The sequence below is a fragment of the Lissotriton helveticus genome, chromosome 3_2 (assembly GCF_964261635.1).
Source record: "Lissotriton helveticus chromosome 3_2, aLisHel1.1, whole genome shotgun sequence".
NCBI lineage: Eukaryota > Metazoa > Chordata > Amphibia > Caudata > Salamandridae > Lissotriton > Lissotriton helveticus.
In genome coordinates this window covers 213,942,606-213,960,461 of record NC_136062.1, presented here as the reverse complement: position 1 = coordinate 213,960,461, position 17,856 = coordinate 213,942,606, and the positions used below count along the sequence as shown (strand labels likewise).

The 17,856-nt window shown below is 42.7% G+C and overlaps 1 protein-coding gene across 1 annotated transcript in view; it reads left to right on the top strand.

The window, feature by feature from the left end:
- LOC144826582 (cholesterol side-chain cleavage enzyme, mitochondrial-like) overlaps nucleotides 1–17,856 on the top strand; it is a 204,445-nt gene that overhangs the window by 89,306 nt on the left and 97,283 nt on the right. Inside the window, exon 2 of the mRNA XM_078685070.1 lies at nucleotides 17,181–17,336. Coding sequence (XP_078541196.1) covers nucleotides 17,181–17,336 — 156 coding nt within the window. The remainder of the gene's footprint in view (nucleotides 1–17,180; nucleotides 17,337–17,856) is intronic.

Genomic DNA, 17,856 nt, shown 5'->3' with positions numbered 1-17,856 from the left:
CAGGCCTTCAAAAGGGACCCCAAAGTTCTCCTCCTCCAGAGACACCTCCAAAAGTAATTCATGTCCTCTTGCTATTGTGAGGAAGACTTCCCACTACTGATAATTTCTACTTTCCATGACCATGGAAGTGCCTTCCCAGTGTATGCCTGTGATTGGAGGGTCTGCCTTTTTGCAGTATTTTCCATGTACTGGTGTTCGGTGCCCTTTTGTAACATGCACACACCACTCTGCCCTTGCAACACACGGCTGCTACCTCTCACATGTCTTTACCTTTGATACTTGCAAAAGTGCCACCTTGCCCATGTAACGCTTGTTCCTGAGCCTGAGTGTCTAGCACTTATTGCAGGACTATACCTCTAATCATACTCTGTTTTCTCTTATAACTGCACACTTGTCACTTTCATTTCCTCTTGTGCACTTTTGACTACCTCTTGTATTTTGGTTGCTCACATTTTTTACTCAAGTATTTTGTTTGCTCACGATTGTCACTATTACCTTTACTACCTCATGTATTTTTGGTTGCTCATAGATTTTACTACCTCATGTATTTTGTTTGCTCACAATTGTCACTATTACCTTATGTAAGTAACGTATGTTTTTGCAACCTGTTCTTTTGTAATGTTTCTCATTATGTTTCATTTCTGTTCCTGTTGTGAAGCCTCCGACGCCTTCGGGTAAAGTCCGCGCTATATAAAAATGCATAAATACATGAATAAATAAATACCGCCTTCGGGTAAAGTCCGCGCTATATAACAATGCATAAATACATGAATAAATAAATACCGCCTTCGGGTAAAGTCCGCGCTATATAAAAATGCATAAATACATGAATAAATAAATACCGCCTTCGGGTAAAGTCCGCGCTATATAAAAATGCATAAATAACTAAATAAATAAATACCGCAAATCAAACATCCTCGTCACTCTGCCGGCCTGCGACCAGGAAGTCAGGCAGGCCGGCGCGACAACCGGAAACAGGAAGTAGGAGGGCGGGAGCCTACCCCGCCTCCCACGGAAGAGCCGCGATTGGAGCCGTGTTTGGAGCACCGGAGCAGGCAGGAGCCTACCCTGCGCCCCGGTGCCGAAGGAGGGAAGAAGAGTCCTGCTGCCGGGCCCTGCAGCTGAGGAGAGCCGCCACACGAAGGAAGCCGGTGAGTGGGTTGCTGAGCTGCGGGGGGGGGGGGGAGCATGTGTGTGTGCGCGCGCGTGCGGGGGGGGCGGGCTGTGTATGTGTGTGTGCGTGCGTGCGTGTGTGTGTATATGTGTCTTGGAGTGCGTGTGTGTGACTGTGGGGGAGGGGGTGTGTGTGTGTGAGCGAGTGTCTGTCTGCGCGCGCATGTGTACGGCGCGGGACGCGACGTGCGTGTTCGCGCACACGAATCCAGCAAGAAAAGCTCGTACAGCCTCTTGTCCTCCTTCCCCCCAGACTGATCACTATACGTCTCCAGCTGGACAAATGCATCCTTGCGGATGCATTGCCAGCGAGACCCAAAAAGGTTTCTTGATGCGACCACTTTTGTTAGTCTAGCAATTCTGTATGCCTTAGCCTTCATCACTATACAGAATGATGTAGGCGCCATTTATATTTCTCTTTTTGAATTTACAGTTCCAAGATTCTGGAAGCCACTTTGGTTAGTAAATAAAAGATGTATTTTCTTTTTTTTGTGAAAGGACGCAATGTGAGTTGGGAGCGTGTGGTGGGAGGAGGAGAAAGCGTTGCACAAGGGGAAGATCAACTCCTGGGGCCGTTACTCAGGGTACTCCCCCTCTGGCAAGACTGTAGAGTAGTACTGGCACCCAAGCTGACTTAACCCTTCTGTTCCAGAGCCCCATTGTCACCAGATCCTGGCAGCCTTGGCCCCCCCAGCTACACTAGATGCGGCAGCATGCCTTAAGCGACTCTCCCTTTTCCCTCCATGAGTTATGTTGTCCTCATTTTGTTGTGCCCTGTGTCCACATTTGGGTTGCACTAAACCTGAATCGTTTACATGCCACCCGGTGTTGTGACTCACCAGCACTGCTTGGCCCTCCCTAGGGATATTGACTCATAGTTTGATGTGCTTGTCATAATTTACATCTCTGTTTTTCCTGTTGCTACTGGGAATTGTGCATCGTGCTACTGGCAATCATTTTTCTTTTTTCTTCCACTTGATGCATGAGCGCTGCTCTGACTATACGTTTTACTAATAATGTGCAAAAATGTTAATAAAAAGATTCTAAACAAAAAAGCAAGGGGAAGAGCATCTCAGGAGTGGGGGGAAGCACATGACGGAGAGAAATTTGGATAGCAAGGATTTGGTGGGGGAGAATGTCCTCTCAATCCAGAATCAAAACAGGTTTCTGTATTGCCATCTCCAAAAGTCCTGGAAACAAGGCCTGACCAGCCCAATATGGCATCACTAGCACTAGTTGACATTTCTGCTTCCTTACCACCGACAACATTCTCTGTATCAAAGCAAATGGGGGAAAAGCATACACCCAAACATTCCTCCAATCCTGCTGGAAAGCATCCACTTCCTCTTTCAACGGATTCGGTCTCAATCTGTAATAATGTTTCAACTGGAAAGTCATTCTTGATGCAAGTAGGTCCACCTCCAGTGGGCCCTGAACTAGTAAATTTCTCTTGTAGTATAGATATTCAGCTTCCAATTGTTGTAATCCCTGAGATACCTCAAATTAATGTTTGCTAAAACATTGCTCTGACTTGGCAAATTCTCTGCCTGCAAACCAACTATTGCTAATAAACAAAAATTCCAAATTTCCTGGGCCAACTGAGTCAGGTTCTTCGATCTGCTTCTGCCTAAGCGGTTTATGTATTGAACCTCTGAAACGTTGTCCATTTTCAACAAAACAGTAAAACTTCACAATTTCTTTCCAAAACTCCTCAATGCATAACGACCTGCCCTCATCCCTAAACCATGTATATGCTCCAACCTCTCCTCCAAGGACCATTTCACACCTGTGTCCTGATTCTCAAAACATGTTCCCAAGCCAAAGAAACTCGCATATATCTCCAATACATAATCTGGGCGTATTCCAAAAATTGCTCATCTATTCCATGCCTCCAGATTCTACAACCACCAAACTAACCCCTCTTGAGCCTCCCCAGAGATAATGACCTGATCTCCATAACAAAAGCCCTTCCTTAGAGCCTCTGCTCTCACTCTCTGCAAAGCCCTGTAATGAAGTGGCCCTGGAAACAGCCTGAATAGATGAAGATAATAACCAATCACTCTTGCCAAAGATCCCAGGATGACTCGTTCCTTTCTCAGCAACCCTTTCACTTCTGATCTTATCTTCTTTACCTTTTTCTCAGGTAAACGGAGAGTCTACTCCACAGAGTTTACCACAAAACCTAAAAACTCCAAACATTGACTGGGAACTAATACTGATTTCTCTCTGTTTACTAAAAAACCAGAACCTTCCAATAGATGAATAGTCAGCTGTAACTGCTTCTTCAACTGTTCCCGACATGGAGACATAATCAAAAAATCATCTAAACACATAATCATCTGCACTCCCCTCTCTCTGAGAAACTTTGCAACAGGTCTCAACCCTTTTGTGAAATACCATGGCGCCGAAGCAGGCCAAAAGGAAGGGACGTAAACTGATACAGCTGACCCATCCACCTGAACTGAAGAAACCTGTGACTCTCTTCTGCTATTGGAATAGTGAAATATGCATCTTTTAGATCCAATTTCACCAACTAATCGTTTGCTTGCAGGTAATCCCTCAAAAGATGGATACCCTCCATCTTGAAATGCTTGTAAACCACAACTGATTCAACTCTCTCAAATTTATCACCAATCTCCAACCTTTTTCTTTCTTTTCCACCAAAAAAATAGTACTCACAAAATCTCGATCTTCCTCTGATACTTTCTCTATTGCCCCTTTCTGCAACATCTCCAAAACCTCTATCCCTACTATTTCTTGTAGTTCTTTTTGAAAAATCAATTGACTTGGCTCCTTCAATCGTTATGGCATTTCCGCAAACTCCAACATATAACTTTTCACAGCGTGAATTACCCAACTGCCCTTTGTTATCTTCTCCCAATTTTCCACGTATCATTTCAACCTTTTCGCTACCCCGACTAGGGAAGAACTAAAAACAGTCTTCATACTTATCCTGGGATCCTTGTGCAAACTGCATTCATCCCCTTGCTTGACGCATCCTGCCTGCTCTTCCTCTTTGGGGAGAAAATCCAATCGCGGACTGGAAACCCCTGAAAGCGGCACACCTATAAGATTGTAATTAAGCCCTTGAGTATGACCGGCCAGGGAAAGTGGCCCTTGCCCCGGCCCGGTCAAAAACACTTCATCCAAGACTCTTTTCAATGAAGATTGTGCCTTATCCAGACTGAATGTAGAGACATACTTCCCTACTCCTTTCACCAGACCTTCACCAAATAAATAACCCTTGGTATCTTCCATTGGTTCTTTTTGCAAAATCTCCTAGCTTTGGACTAATCCTCATCAGGATAGCTTTGCGCCTCTCCACTGACAAAGCTGCGTCTGCATTTCCTAGCAAACAAATAGCTGTTTGTGGCCAGCCTCTCAACAGGTCATTATACACGTGCACACTCTTCATTTTTGCCTCTTCCGCCATGTCCAAAATTCTGGCCATTGGCCCCAAAACATCCAACAATCTATCTTGGCACTGTTTGAGTGCTCTCTCTAAACCTGTCCTAGGGTCACGCCACATTAAAAAAAAAAAACGTATCAAATCAGGGTCAAGATCCGGAATCATACAAAATTTCCCCTCAAATACAGGACGAGAACATTCAGCTCTCCTGACCGCCCTAGCCTCCTTCTCCAAAGGCCTCCTTATCCAAAGCTTTAAAAATTCTGCCATGTGAGGCAACGGCCACGCTCCTTGGATGCCTTATCACCTCTGGACTAAACATGTCCTCACACTGAGGATCCTTAATTAAACCCTTCTCCATTCTTTCCTTCTGCACCTTATCCTTGTCCATATCCCATCCATCATCATAGTAATCATCTAAAATGAATTAATCTGCTTCATTTTCACTCTCTTGCTCCAAGAATTCCTCTTGTGCAACCTCAAGACCTCTCGTGCCACATAGGACACCTTCTTTCATGCCTCGAAGGACACCTTCTCCATTTGTGGCGCTAGGCTCACCTTTACCCTTTGTTAAAAATTTGATACCCACTTCACTATTTTTTGCATTTTTTGTCCTCTTTCCATATCCTCTCATTTCATTACTTTCTTCATCTTCTATTGACCAATACTCATCCTCTGAACACTCTTCCGCTCTCCTTTTTCTCCTTAAAACACTCTGTAAAACCTCCTTCATTGAACTCTTATCCTCCTCCTGCACTATTTTCCTTTAATCAGCATCTCCAGAACCTGAATATTGAGCGCCTTCCACTACCTCCAAAATGCTTCTTCAAAAACAACTACAACACCTTATTTATGAAACTCTTTTTCTTTTACCTCTTCCTGTCAACTTTCAACTTTCTTCTTGCCCCTATTTACTTTATAATGTTTTAAGATACTTCTCAAAAACTAGCTCGAAACCACCACTATCTAATGTAAAATGTTTTTCCTACTTGTGTGCGTCACCTTCTAACTGCCGGCTGACTAAAACAGCTGATTTGGCAGTTGAAACTGTCAGTGCTCGAGCGCACCACCACCTGATGTTTGTTTGTTACCACAGCTCATCGGTCAGCACTTCCAAGATGGTTGTGATGTGTCGCCACACAAGTATGACGATGTTCCTTAGCCTACGGAGTCACTTCTAAGACACACTGAGCTACTCCTGACATACAGCCTGTCTGAGCATTTACAGTGTGGACAAATTGGCTTCAGCTGCACCGAAAGCAATAAGATTCTTTAGAACACAAGCATGGAAGATTATAATTTGCAAAACATTTTTTAGATGCCATTTGATTAAATCAGAGTGAAACACTCCAACGTGCTTCCATGCCTCATCAGGGGTAGTAAGCAATACATGCATGCAGTTTAAGTACTATACAATATACCCATGCATCTCCATTGGAAAATGAGCAAATGCCCTCCAGGTCCCTGAAAAGTCACCATAAATCTTGGGGGCATATTAGCAAGGAACCTCGATAAATATTATCGCCGTTTTATCGGCAGGAAACTGCCGATAAAAGGGCGATAATGGGCTTGCTAATATGCGTTATAGAATTCCTATAGAATCCCAGGTTAGATGTGCAGGACATCTAACCTGGGATTCTATAGGAATTCTATAACGCATATTAGCAAGCCCATTATCTCCGTTTTATCGGTAGTTTCCTGCCGATAAAAAGGCGATAATTTTAACGAGGTTCCTTGCTAATATGCCCCTTAGTCACGCCCATCTGTAAATCTAAAGAAACTGCTTTTAGCCAAGTCCAGTGCTTAAAGTGAGTTTCAGTGGGGCCCACTGGCACTTATTTTTGGGGACCAGCTTTTTTTCCCTTATCAGTTCTTGACAGTGAGACAGACAGAGACGGTAAAGAAGAAGAAGGAGAAAGATGGAAAAACGGACATAAAGGGAGAAAGCAGGGGCCGTCAAGAGTAAGACACAGTGGCAATAGTGTCTGGCAGTGGAGGCCCGAGGTGAGTTCAACCCTGCCAGCCGTGGTATTAGGCGGGGTGATTATAATAGCACTGCCTTAGGCATTTGCACTTATGTAAGTTAAGCACGGGCCTCGCCCTGTCTCTAAATCTGCAGAAACAGCTTTAGTTCTAAAAAATAGGGGGGCATATTACCAAGCAATAGCGATAATTATCGCTATTGCTTGGTTAGAGACAAAAAATTACCGCTGAGCTGCGGCGATTTTTATCGCAAATAAACCTTGGTATTACCAAGGTTTATCGCAAATGCGATAAAAATTGGCCGCAATGCATGAATATCGCTGAAAAGTCAGCGATATTCATGCATTACCGAGCTAATGCTCTTAGCCATGTTATCCACCTCCCATTGGATAACATGGCTAAGAACTGCTCAGGGCAGGTGTTAGCTTTTGGAGATATTCGCTCTTAGCGCCAATATCTCCATAAGTTGGTAATAGGAGATAGCGATGTTAGCGACTGTTTCCAGTCGCTAACATCTTGGCACGCCCACTTTGCATGTCATTAGTGATAAATATCACTGACATGCAAAGTGGGGCCCAAGATGGTCGCTATCTCCTACTAGCTGTCGCTAACTGGTGTTAGGGACAGCTAGGTAATAGGGAGATAATTTTATCTCCGCTTTCTTGGCTTTTAAAGCCAAAAAAGCGGAGATAAACCCCCTTGATAATATGCCCCAGAGTGTCTCTGATTTATTGAATTCAGTACAAATTGTTAACGACGAGCTCGCACGAAAATGTGATGTATTTTCTTTGGCAATCTCCGCCCATACCACTGAAGCACTGTGCAAAAAAGTGAGTAGAAAGAAATTCTGAACTAGAATGAATAACGATGGGGCATATTAGCAAGAAGCTCGTTAAAATTATATCCATTTTAGTGGCAGGAAACTGCCGCTAAAACGGCGATAATGGGCTTGCTAATATGCGTTATAAATGTTCTGCACATCTAACCTGGGCTTCTATTGGAATTCTAAAACGCATATTAGCAAGCCCATTATCGCCATTTTAGAGGCAGTTTCCTGCATCTAAAACAGCGATAATTTTAATGAGCTTCTAGCTAATATGCCCCGAAATTTTTCTAGAAGCCAGGCTAAGAATATTGGCAACCCTGCTTTCGCCTAAATCTGCAGTTATTGAGAGAAATAAAGCAGCTACCAACAATCAGCGAGAGCCTGGTGTGAGAGTGATACTGGAGTCCAACATGTGCCAGTCAAGCCTTATTTCTGTGGGGTCAGCCAAACTTTGAGTGAGCACAGATACTTCGGGGTCCATTATGATGTCGGTGGATTTCCTCCGCCAGGCTGGCGGTGGCTACCGCCAGCCTGGTGGAGGAAATCCGCCCGACATCATCAGCACAATTCCGAAACACCGCCCGTCTGTTTTCCGCCCCGGTCGCCTAGCGGCCGAGGCGGAAAACCTGTAACATGGTGGCGGTGTCTGTTAGACACCGCCCGCCATATTACAATGGGCTTTCACCAATGCATTTCCGTGGCGGCAATGCCGCCACGGAAAGGCATGCGGAGACTCCCTGCGGGGCCTGTTGCGGGCCCCCTGGGAGTCCGTGGCTTGGGGGGTTGCACATGGGGGGTACCTATGGTACCCCCCGCATTCCAAAGTGCAACATGTGGTGGCGTGGTGCCTGTCATGTTGCACTTTGAAAAGCAAAAGGTGCACTTTACACATGGCAGCGGGCGGAGATTTCTGCTCCGCCCGCCGCAATTGCACCCATACAGGATGCGCCCGCCTGTGTGGCGGGCGCATCCTAATGCCCTGATCGGGACCCCCGCCCTTAAGGCGGGCGGTCCCGGGTCCCGATGTGATGGCGGGCGGACTAAGTCCGCCCGTCATCATAATGGACCCCTTCATGTGAGCAGCTCCAAGAAAAGCAAGTGAAATAACAAAAGGGACAAGCACTGGAAAAAACAATAGATGTGGTGTTGGCCACAAGTCGTTTGTCAATTCTTGTTTTGTCATGGTTTTTGCAGAACTTTATTGTTCAGGTTCTCATTAAATCTTTTAAAAAAAACAATGACTAGAGGAAAAAGTGTTTTTTTTGTTCTCAAGAAAGTAGACATTACCACGGTGCAGTAGGGAATTACCTTTTGTATGGATGTGCCCCTTGTGAAGGGCAGCATGCCATAACTCATAGTAAAGACAGTCAATGGCGGAAGTGGGCTAACAATGCCCTTGATGCGTGCTGGAGTGGGAGGAGAAAATCTGGATGACACAATCACAGACTAATGGATGACGTCTGGCATAAACCCCCTACACCTAACTATGTTATACATACTTTTAGTAAAATCAAAAGATCTTGGCTAGCATAGACCTAAAAAAACCCATTGTTCTGGCATTGGCTGCTAGCCTCGCCATTGAGCGAAAAAAAATTAAAGAAAGGAAGGAATGCAGGAAAAAACTAAGGAAAGCAGACAAAAAAGTATGGAAGATTGGCAAAAAATTAAGGAATGCGAAAAAGGAAGGAAGGAAAGAAGGCAAAAGAAGGAGAATGAAAGGAAAATGGGAAGAAGAAAAGAAACAAGGGAAGAGAAAGTGAAAGAAGGAAGGAAAGAAATAAAGATAGAAATAAAGAAAAGGGGTAAATGAGAGAAAAAAGGAGGAAAGAAAGAATATAAGAAAGAAAGAAAGAAGAGAGGAAGGAAAGGAAGAAGGAAAAAAGTAAACAAAAGAAGAGAGAAAAGAAGAAAGAAGAAAAGTAGGAAAGCAAAAAGAAAAGCATAGAAGCAAAGAGGGCAAAATGAACTACAGAAGGAAAGAAGGCAAACAATAAGGCAAAACAGAACAAAAGATGGAAAGAAAAAATGACAGAAGATAAAGGAAAGAACAAAAAGGGCAAAAAGAAAAATTATGAAAAGGAAAAGGAAAACGAAACAAAGAAAAGGAAACAGAAAGAATCAAAGGAAGGATGAAGTAAAGTAAGAAAGAAAGAAAAAGAAGGAAGAAAAGTGAGCAAAAAATGAATAAAGGAAACAAAGAATGAAAGGCAAACGAGGAAGAAAGAAGGTATAAAGGAAGAAAGAATGAAAATAGTAAAGGAGGAAAGAAGGAAGGATGAAGAAAGAAGAAACAAAAGAAGGTCCACATTATAAAATATTGGATATTAAAGCCCAAATTAAACCCCATCTACATTTAAATAAAACTGTTGCTAGTGTGCTGCAAATTATATAAAGTTCGGTTTTCTTCCTGGGCAAAGCTTATCAAAGAACCATTGGTAAAACCGAAACCGGGATCACAATATGGTATGCTGTGATATATCAGCAGTACACTTCAAAAGGAATTTACAACATCACTGGAAGGTGATAGGAAATGATAAGCTAGAGTGTGCTCTGTGCTCAATTTAAATGCATCCTCTCTATCACATTAGGTAACACTGGCAATAAAGGGAACTCCTTGTGTGGGGATATGCACCTTGAAAGAGCAAAATGCCTTCACTCAAAGTGACGCCAACCAGAGGCTTAAGAAGGCTGACACATTGCCCCATGCTATATGTTAGGGGTGTCCAACCTTTTGTGTAATAAGTGCTACTTATGTTCAATTGAAAACATCACAAGCTACTAATATCATTAGTGGTGTAATAGTGACCACATCAGACAAGATTACATTAGTGGTCACCATATGCAAGATTACCAGCTGTGATCAACTTCAGTGCATCAGGTAGCACTGCCAGCAGTAATTTAAAAAAGGCTTATCAATTTGGAATGCCTCTATGCAGGTAATACATGTCAGTTACAGCTGCAGTTACCCTGGCATGAAAGTAATAATATTAGTTATAAGTTCAGCCATTTTTCCCCAAACGTCAGCTTATGAGTTCTAAAAATGCACATGTTTTTGTCTTGTATACACAATGATATCTATGTATCTATGTATCTATCTATCTATCTATCTATCTATCTATCTATCTATCTATCTATCTATCTATCTATCTACCTCAATCTATCTACCTATCTATCTATTCAGCTAAGCAGAAGGTTCCAATTTAGTATGCTGGAATGCACAGAGGTGAGCTACTGACAGGTAGATAGAGAGCTACCAGTAGCTCACAAGCTACTTGTTGGAGAAGCCTGCTATATGGTGTAGTGGGTGGAAGCAAACTGTGAATGACACAACAGACCAATGGATGAAGAGATGTGGCTGAAAGCCCCTTTAAGTAAGTATATTATACATATTATTTTAGTAAAATCAAAAGGTCTTGGTTAACGCCCGACTTAACTAAATGCTTTTAACCGCATCGCTGCGGCGGCTTTTCCCGCTGTGCGCGGCGATTTTAAAAACCCTGCGGTTCATGACGAGCTCAGCTCGTCATGAGCGCACGGCAGGTTACGCTCATGACAAGCTGAGCTCGTCATCAGCCTGGAAGGGGTTAAGCACACAAAAACATTTTAATCAGCATGCAATTGTAACTTTCACTATACAAAAAAATAAGTCTGGAAAATCTTTAATTTCTCTTTTTTTTGTTGGTATCACTAGGTATTGTTGGGCTTTATTAAGGCCTTTTGATAGGACCACGCTACAGAATTTTTGGGCCTTTCTGTATTGAAAGGTCCAGCTTGTTTTTGCCACTTCAAAGAATCATCCCAAAAGCCTGATTTGCACATCTATGTTGAATGTGAGAAATCAGCACAACATGTGGTACAATGTATTATATGATATAAACATTGTAATGTCACGTGATGTGTTTTAACACTATAACAAATCATAATATACAGCCAAAAACAGGACTTCAGGGCAGAAATCGTCACTAGAGGGCTCTACTGAGAGCACTGGATACCTATGGCGAGGAGGAATTGCCTTTAAGCATGCCACTTCCAGACCAAGCAACTCTGTCCCCCAGCTTGTCTCATTTATTCTGGCAGATATGAGCCAGAGATGCAGAATTATAAAATAAATGGCCCTGCAGGGTGCACAGGAAAAGAGCAGGAAGAGTGTAAGCAGTGGGAGCTGCTGAAATGAAATGGGAAGGTGGTGGGGAGGATGGGTAAATGGAGGAGGGTTCAACAGAGAAGCAGCAGGGGAAAATAAAATACAGGCAGGGGATGAGTGTGAGGAAAGTGGTTTATTATATGGTGTGGTTGTGAGAACTCACCGCGTAATAAACTCACTTATCCGTCTTGGGTCCAGTCAGGCCTGTTTGTAATACCTTAGATCAGCCCTGAGTAGCTGTGACTTTGAGCAGTAAAGTTTCAACACATGAACAAGTGTGAAAGTTTTAGAAGTACCAAAACAATAGGATAACAAATAAACAGGACCCAAAGGAAATCCGACACCAAGTCAAGTTATACAAATAGATCTTATTTTTATGAATTTGTAGACATCAAAATTAACAAAATCCACCTCAGGGTGCCGGAGATACAAATTATTAAGCAAATCATAAATCACTGCTTTTCACAAGCATCAGCAAGTACCATGGTTAGCAGTTTCTTTGGAAACTTTTGAAAAGTTTTTATAACGTTTTGTCCGCCTACCATGCCTCACTCTGGGCAACCAACTCCGGCAGGGAGCATGTCACACAGGCCAAAAAGGTTTTGCTGAATAGTTACCTTCCCGTCAAAGCAGTCTCCAATTCTGTGCCAGGCTGTATGGGCAACCTACCTTACACATCAGTGGAGTAGTCCTGATTAGGGGTAGGTGTAACTGGCATAACACTTGTCTCTAGCATAATTACTACAAAATGACTCCTAAATTGAAACAAAGACAAAAACCATCAGACCATGCACAGAGATAAAAGTTTATTTAAAGTGTGATGGGGACAGGCTGCGTAAGTGTTCCACAAGTGCTCAAAAGAAGTTGATCACAATGTTATTACATTAAGTGCCCAGTAAAATATCCAGTACATAAACATTTCTCGGCAGCTATGGACAAATACTTCACAAGTCCAGTAAATTTGGAAGTCAAGCTATCGTGGCTGATGAGGGCTGAAATTCCGAAACCGGCCCTAGGATGCTTGTTTCCAGTCCAGGGAGAACCTGGCCTGGCAGTTCGGGCTGGACTGTTCCCATTGGGAACAGGGTCAAGACTTATTTGCATATGGCTGGGTCCAAACTAGAATGGCATGGTGAGCAAAAAAACAATGGATTTAGGCCCAGATCTCTGTACTGTGGAGAATGTATGACATTGTTCTGCATTCTGTCCATCAATTGTTCTTTTTACATTTGCAGTGATGGTATGACAGCCCGGTCTCCATTACCATAGCGATCAGCGCTGCAGTGATACACACCAAGCAGGCACCTCTTTCTTCTTTTGGGCTTCCGGGCTGATAACAAATGTGTGCTCCAACACAGTAAAGCATGTAAGCACATGATAGTTCATGAATGAGGCTGCAATTCCTTTATATCTCCCTGCCATAGGCGCTGAAGGACACAGTCTCCTTGCGCATCACGTCACCAGCCTGTGCTGCGGGTTTACTTCCAGGCCAAGATTGTGTTGTTATCCCCTCACAGAGACTCAGACAATGAATAAATGTGCATAACGGTAAACTCTGCTCTGCCGCTGGAGTTTTGAGAGCTTTTTCCGAACTCCGCCTATCAAGCAGAGCATGGAGTGGACAAAACTCAGCAAACTCCGACACCAAGCAGAGTTTACCGCCCACGCCTAGACCTGATGCAAGGGATAGAGGATATTAAAATACTGAAGAATTCTGTGGGCGCTGATCCAGTCGACGGGGGTATTCCTGGGGCCACCCCTCAGTCCACGAACAAAGTGCAGCAACTTTGGCCAAAGATGTAAATGTCACCCGAGGTGTGGGTGAAGTCCAGCCAAAAACCAGTTGCTCTTGGTCTCCGTTCATAGCGTAACCAGCAGTTCCCTTTAACTGAAACTAGTGTCTGTCTTGGGTGAACAAACTGAATTCCAACACTTGGGTGCAACTTTTGAGCTTTGGTACATGGGCTCTCAGACTACGCTACAGCGGTCTGTGGCGATCAAGAGATTGTGGCTATCAATTCGCCAAGGCAGGCTTCTTCAGCTTTTTTGGACTTAGAGATGGAACAACCAACTGACACTTGGAGTTCACCTCTTCTGTTTGGGGACAGTGACGGTTCCTCCATTAAGGCTACCTAAGAGCTATAAGCTACCTTAAAAACTGGTTTGGCAACTGATTTCCACTCTCTGTCCGTGATGACAACCTGTGAACAAGAACAAAAGAGCTGTACCTCGCATGTGTGTCCTCCTTTTGCTCTTCAAAGTCAGCTTCCCCTTTGAAGCTTGCTTTCTGGCTCACACAATATGTGGGTTCCTGCCAGGGAGAGGCAACATCTCTTTCAACGGCAAGCCGCTATGGTGTCCTTATCAGGGAGTCTTTCAGATCTCTCTCCAGGAGGGCAGAAGGGTGTCACATGGCCAGCAACTGTAAATTCACATTGGATAACTTAAGGTAATTGAGTAGCATTTTTCTAAAGTTGCCTTTTCCTCTAAAATTACATTAAAGTCGACATGGGCATCAAGTCAGGTATAATGCAACAATTCTTTTGAAATAACAACTTTAGAAGTTAGCAAAGCTGAATTATTAGCATGTAACCCAGACTTCCCAATTGGGCTACTAGCCTTTCTACAGTAAAAACAACAATTCTTTTTTTTTTACCTTTATGACATTTAAAAACACATGTCTAACCTTTTAATATTGAACACCCTACCTTAGGGCTCGACAGGCCTACCTTAGGGTGGACTATATATATTAAAAAGGAAGGTCTGGACTTTGTAATTAGTTTAAACAGCAAATTTGAGTTAGTAGTTTAAATCTGCTCTACCAGTCGGCAGTGGCCACGCTGAAAGACATACTTTTACTTAGTCACACTCATGGTGGCACAATAAGTGCTGCAGTCCGTGAGGAACACTTTAACTTACCAGCCTTGGTTACCCTTGTCACTATATAGTAGGGACTTATAACATGCTAATTATGAATAAGCCAATTAAAAATACAATTTTTAAGGATCAGAGTGCTGGTACTGAGGTCTGGTTGGCAGGCCTCAGTGCACTCAGAGTTGACAAACCAGCAGAATCAGTCCATATTTGTGCGGGTGGTCACGCAAAAACAGGTATTTCCTTACAATGAGAGAAAAGGCAGCACACAAGGGAGAAGGGGAGAAGCACAGGATACCAAAAAAAGAAACAAGAAGTTACCTGAAAGTGAGGAATGGAAGAACACAAGTTAAAAGGTAATGCTCCAGGGAAGGCACAAACACAAGAAGAGAAAGGCAAGCCATTCAAAAAGAAGCAAGCAAAAAGGAGTGACAATAAAGCCAGCCAATGGTAAGCAATGGGTGGGCTGTAGGCCCTCTTTAAGTTACCAATAGATATTTTTCATCCAGACAGCTTGTGCTGTCTGGTAGGCTCGACTAAAAAATTAATTTACTTCACACCCCATTCCCTGTTTAGTGCTAACAAAAGGTAAAGAAATGCTGTGGCAAAATATTTAGGTTGGGCTTGGGTAATAAGAAGTAAATTGCTGTAAATATACCCTTCCCTTTTATTGATCTTTTAATCTATGTTTGGACCCAGTGTATGCACTTTAGTTCCCCTGAAGTATACTGTATATGTAAATACTTGAATGAATTTATTATGTGAATTTACTTTTTAACTCTATTTATTGTCTTATTATGTGATGAATTGTATTCTCTTATATGCTTTTATGACAACAGTCGAATAAAGCTTGTTTGACTGACTGACTGGCTATCTTAAATCAAGGAGTTGGTGTGACACAATGTTTAGGCTCTATATTAGAAGCTTGAGGCCCAGTGCTTGGCAGGGTTTGCGTTAAGGTACAACTATATCAATGTCACTACACTGAGAGCCAGTACATCTGAAGGCATATTTTTATTTGTTATATAACCACATCAGTCCTATTATACTAATATTTAGTTTTTAGATTAAAGTATAATTATTGTGCTTTATTTATAGCTGCATGAATTAACTTAATTCTAGCCTGTAATTGTAGTTCTAGCTTAAAAGTAATTTAAATATAATTAAATGTAATTCTTAACTTTAATGTAAGCTTTATCCATAAATAACCTTATCCATTGATTATTTTATATTAAAATAATATTAATGAAATCACTATCGTTAGCGTCCTACCATAGGGGTCTTTCCTTATCCATGCTCATATTGTGTTGTTTCTTTTATGCATAAGTAAACCTACAAACTAGTTATTCTAGGACTTTGTCAGCATACTAAAATGTTACAGTTGTAATTACCAATAAGTGTATATTTGGGGAGAGTATACATATTTTTAAAGTCTAGTTTAATCGTTCTAAAACGCCTTGCCCCCCCAAAATAAATAGGTTAACAGAGCATGCGTGGAATTTGACATTGTAAGTAAATCTCTTAATGGTTAGGCATTTCTGCCAACCACCTAATAAGTTCTCTGAGTCCCTGAGTGAGGCCAGCATGATTTCTGTCCCATATCTGAAAAGAATTTGCAGCCACCAATGTGCATTGAATCATGTTGTTTAGCATCCATCAATAAAGCCAATTAACTCCTCTGTGCTTGTGAAAAGGAACAGGGTTCAAGTCAAAAGTTTTTTTTTTATAGAAAGTGTCAATTAATTGCAATTTAGGTATGAATTAAGCCTAAATTTCCAAGAGGAAATTAGACTTTTTTTTAAAAACTCTTTATTCATGGCTGTATCAAAATCACATGTTACATATGAGCATATTTTCATCCGTCGGCCTTTTCACGTTTTCTTAATCATAACTATCGGCAAATGAACAAGTACACGCTTTCCTTCCGCCTTAGCATCTCAGGTGGAACAGTCTAATATATCAGTAGTCTTTTACGAACACCTTACAGTATTGCCTGGTAAGTTAACTCCCTCCCACCCAGGCCCCTCCCATCCCTCCTAGCTTTGCCATCGTGTACACTCTATATCCCTTGGTACCATGGCCATATCTCACCCAGGGTAAATCAATCTCATCTGGCTGGTTGAACCCGTCTATTCAGCAGTCATGTCTCCATCCCCGTAGTCCACCACACCGGTTCCTGTGTGTACGGTCATGCGTCATTCCCTTGTGACAGTTCTATGTCTACACCCTCCAACTCAATCAGCATTCGCTCCCAGTCTTGTGCTATGGGATGTTTACGGAGTCCCTTCTCCTCCTCCCTACGCAGGATCCCACTTTCCGCTCGTCCCCATTTTAGCAAATCAGATCGCCATACCTCTACACTCGGGGGTCTGGCCGATTTCCATCTCATGGTTATAACTCTGAGTGCCAACAAGAGTGCTAGGTCCAATAGCTTCAGTTGGGCCTTGCGGGTCTTGGGCTGTTTCCTATGTCCTATCAGGTAAGGCAGCGCCCCCTCAGGGAGTTGTAGGCCTGTGATAGTGTGTAGTGTGTGTCGGACCGTCCCCCAGTAGTGGCGTATCCGCGGACAGGCCCATAGCATATGAAGGATATCACCCTCATCCGCTTGACATCGGGGACAGTTGTGTGAGGAAAGAGGAAATTAGACTTATAGATAAATATTTTGTGAATATGGCCCTGTATAACGTGGTCTTTATTGTGACGTCTGCTCCCTCAAAAAGGTCTTACTGCGTGTATCTACAAGTCATTCTATCTTGCCTTTGTTTTTTCAGGGAGAAGATTGGATACTATGAGAGTGTGAACATCATTCAGCCAGAAGATGCTGCTCTCATTTTCAAGGTGGAGGGCAGCTTTCCAGAGAGGCTGACAGTAAAGCCGTGGAAGGCCTACAGGGACTTCCGCAACAAGAAGTACGGCGTCCTGCTGAAGTAAGTGCTGGGAGGGGTCTCTCGTTTGGACAAAGCACTGCTGGAAAGACAGGGAAGTCATCCCAGAATACTGAAAAGCTGTGCTATTAAATGCCATATTCTATTGTTTAAAAACAATGACAAAACTGACGTAATTCAACAAAATTGAGCTCAACCCGAATAACCTTTGTCTAATTCTAAAAACACCTCAAATCACCCGTACTGCACTTTCTTGTGTCAGACTGAGGATATTCACTGGTCAATTGACTGCAAATCCATAGGACATCCCTCTAGCCAATCCTATGCAACACGTTCATGTGTAAAACAAGCCAGCCACCAGCTAACATCTTAACCAGTAGATAACATAATACCGCTCGATTTAAGATTAATGCCACAACACAACAGACCTGGGCAATTTATTTCAACACAACTGCAACCAAATGTAATAGCAGTCAGTGAAACCTAACATGAATACAAACTGTACTATTTCCAAACACTAACAACAAATGCATTTTAAGAGCAGAACAGTGCTTAATTTGAG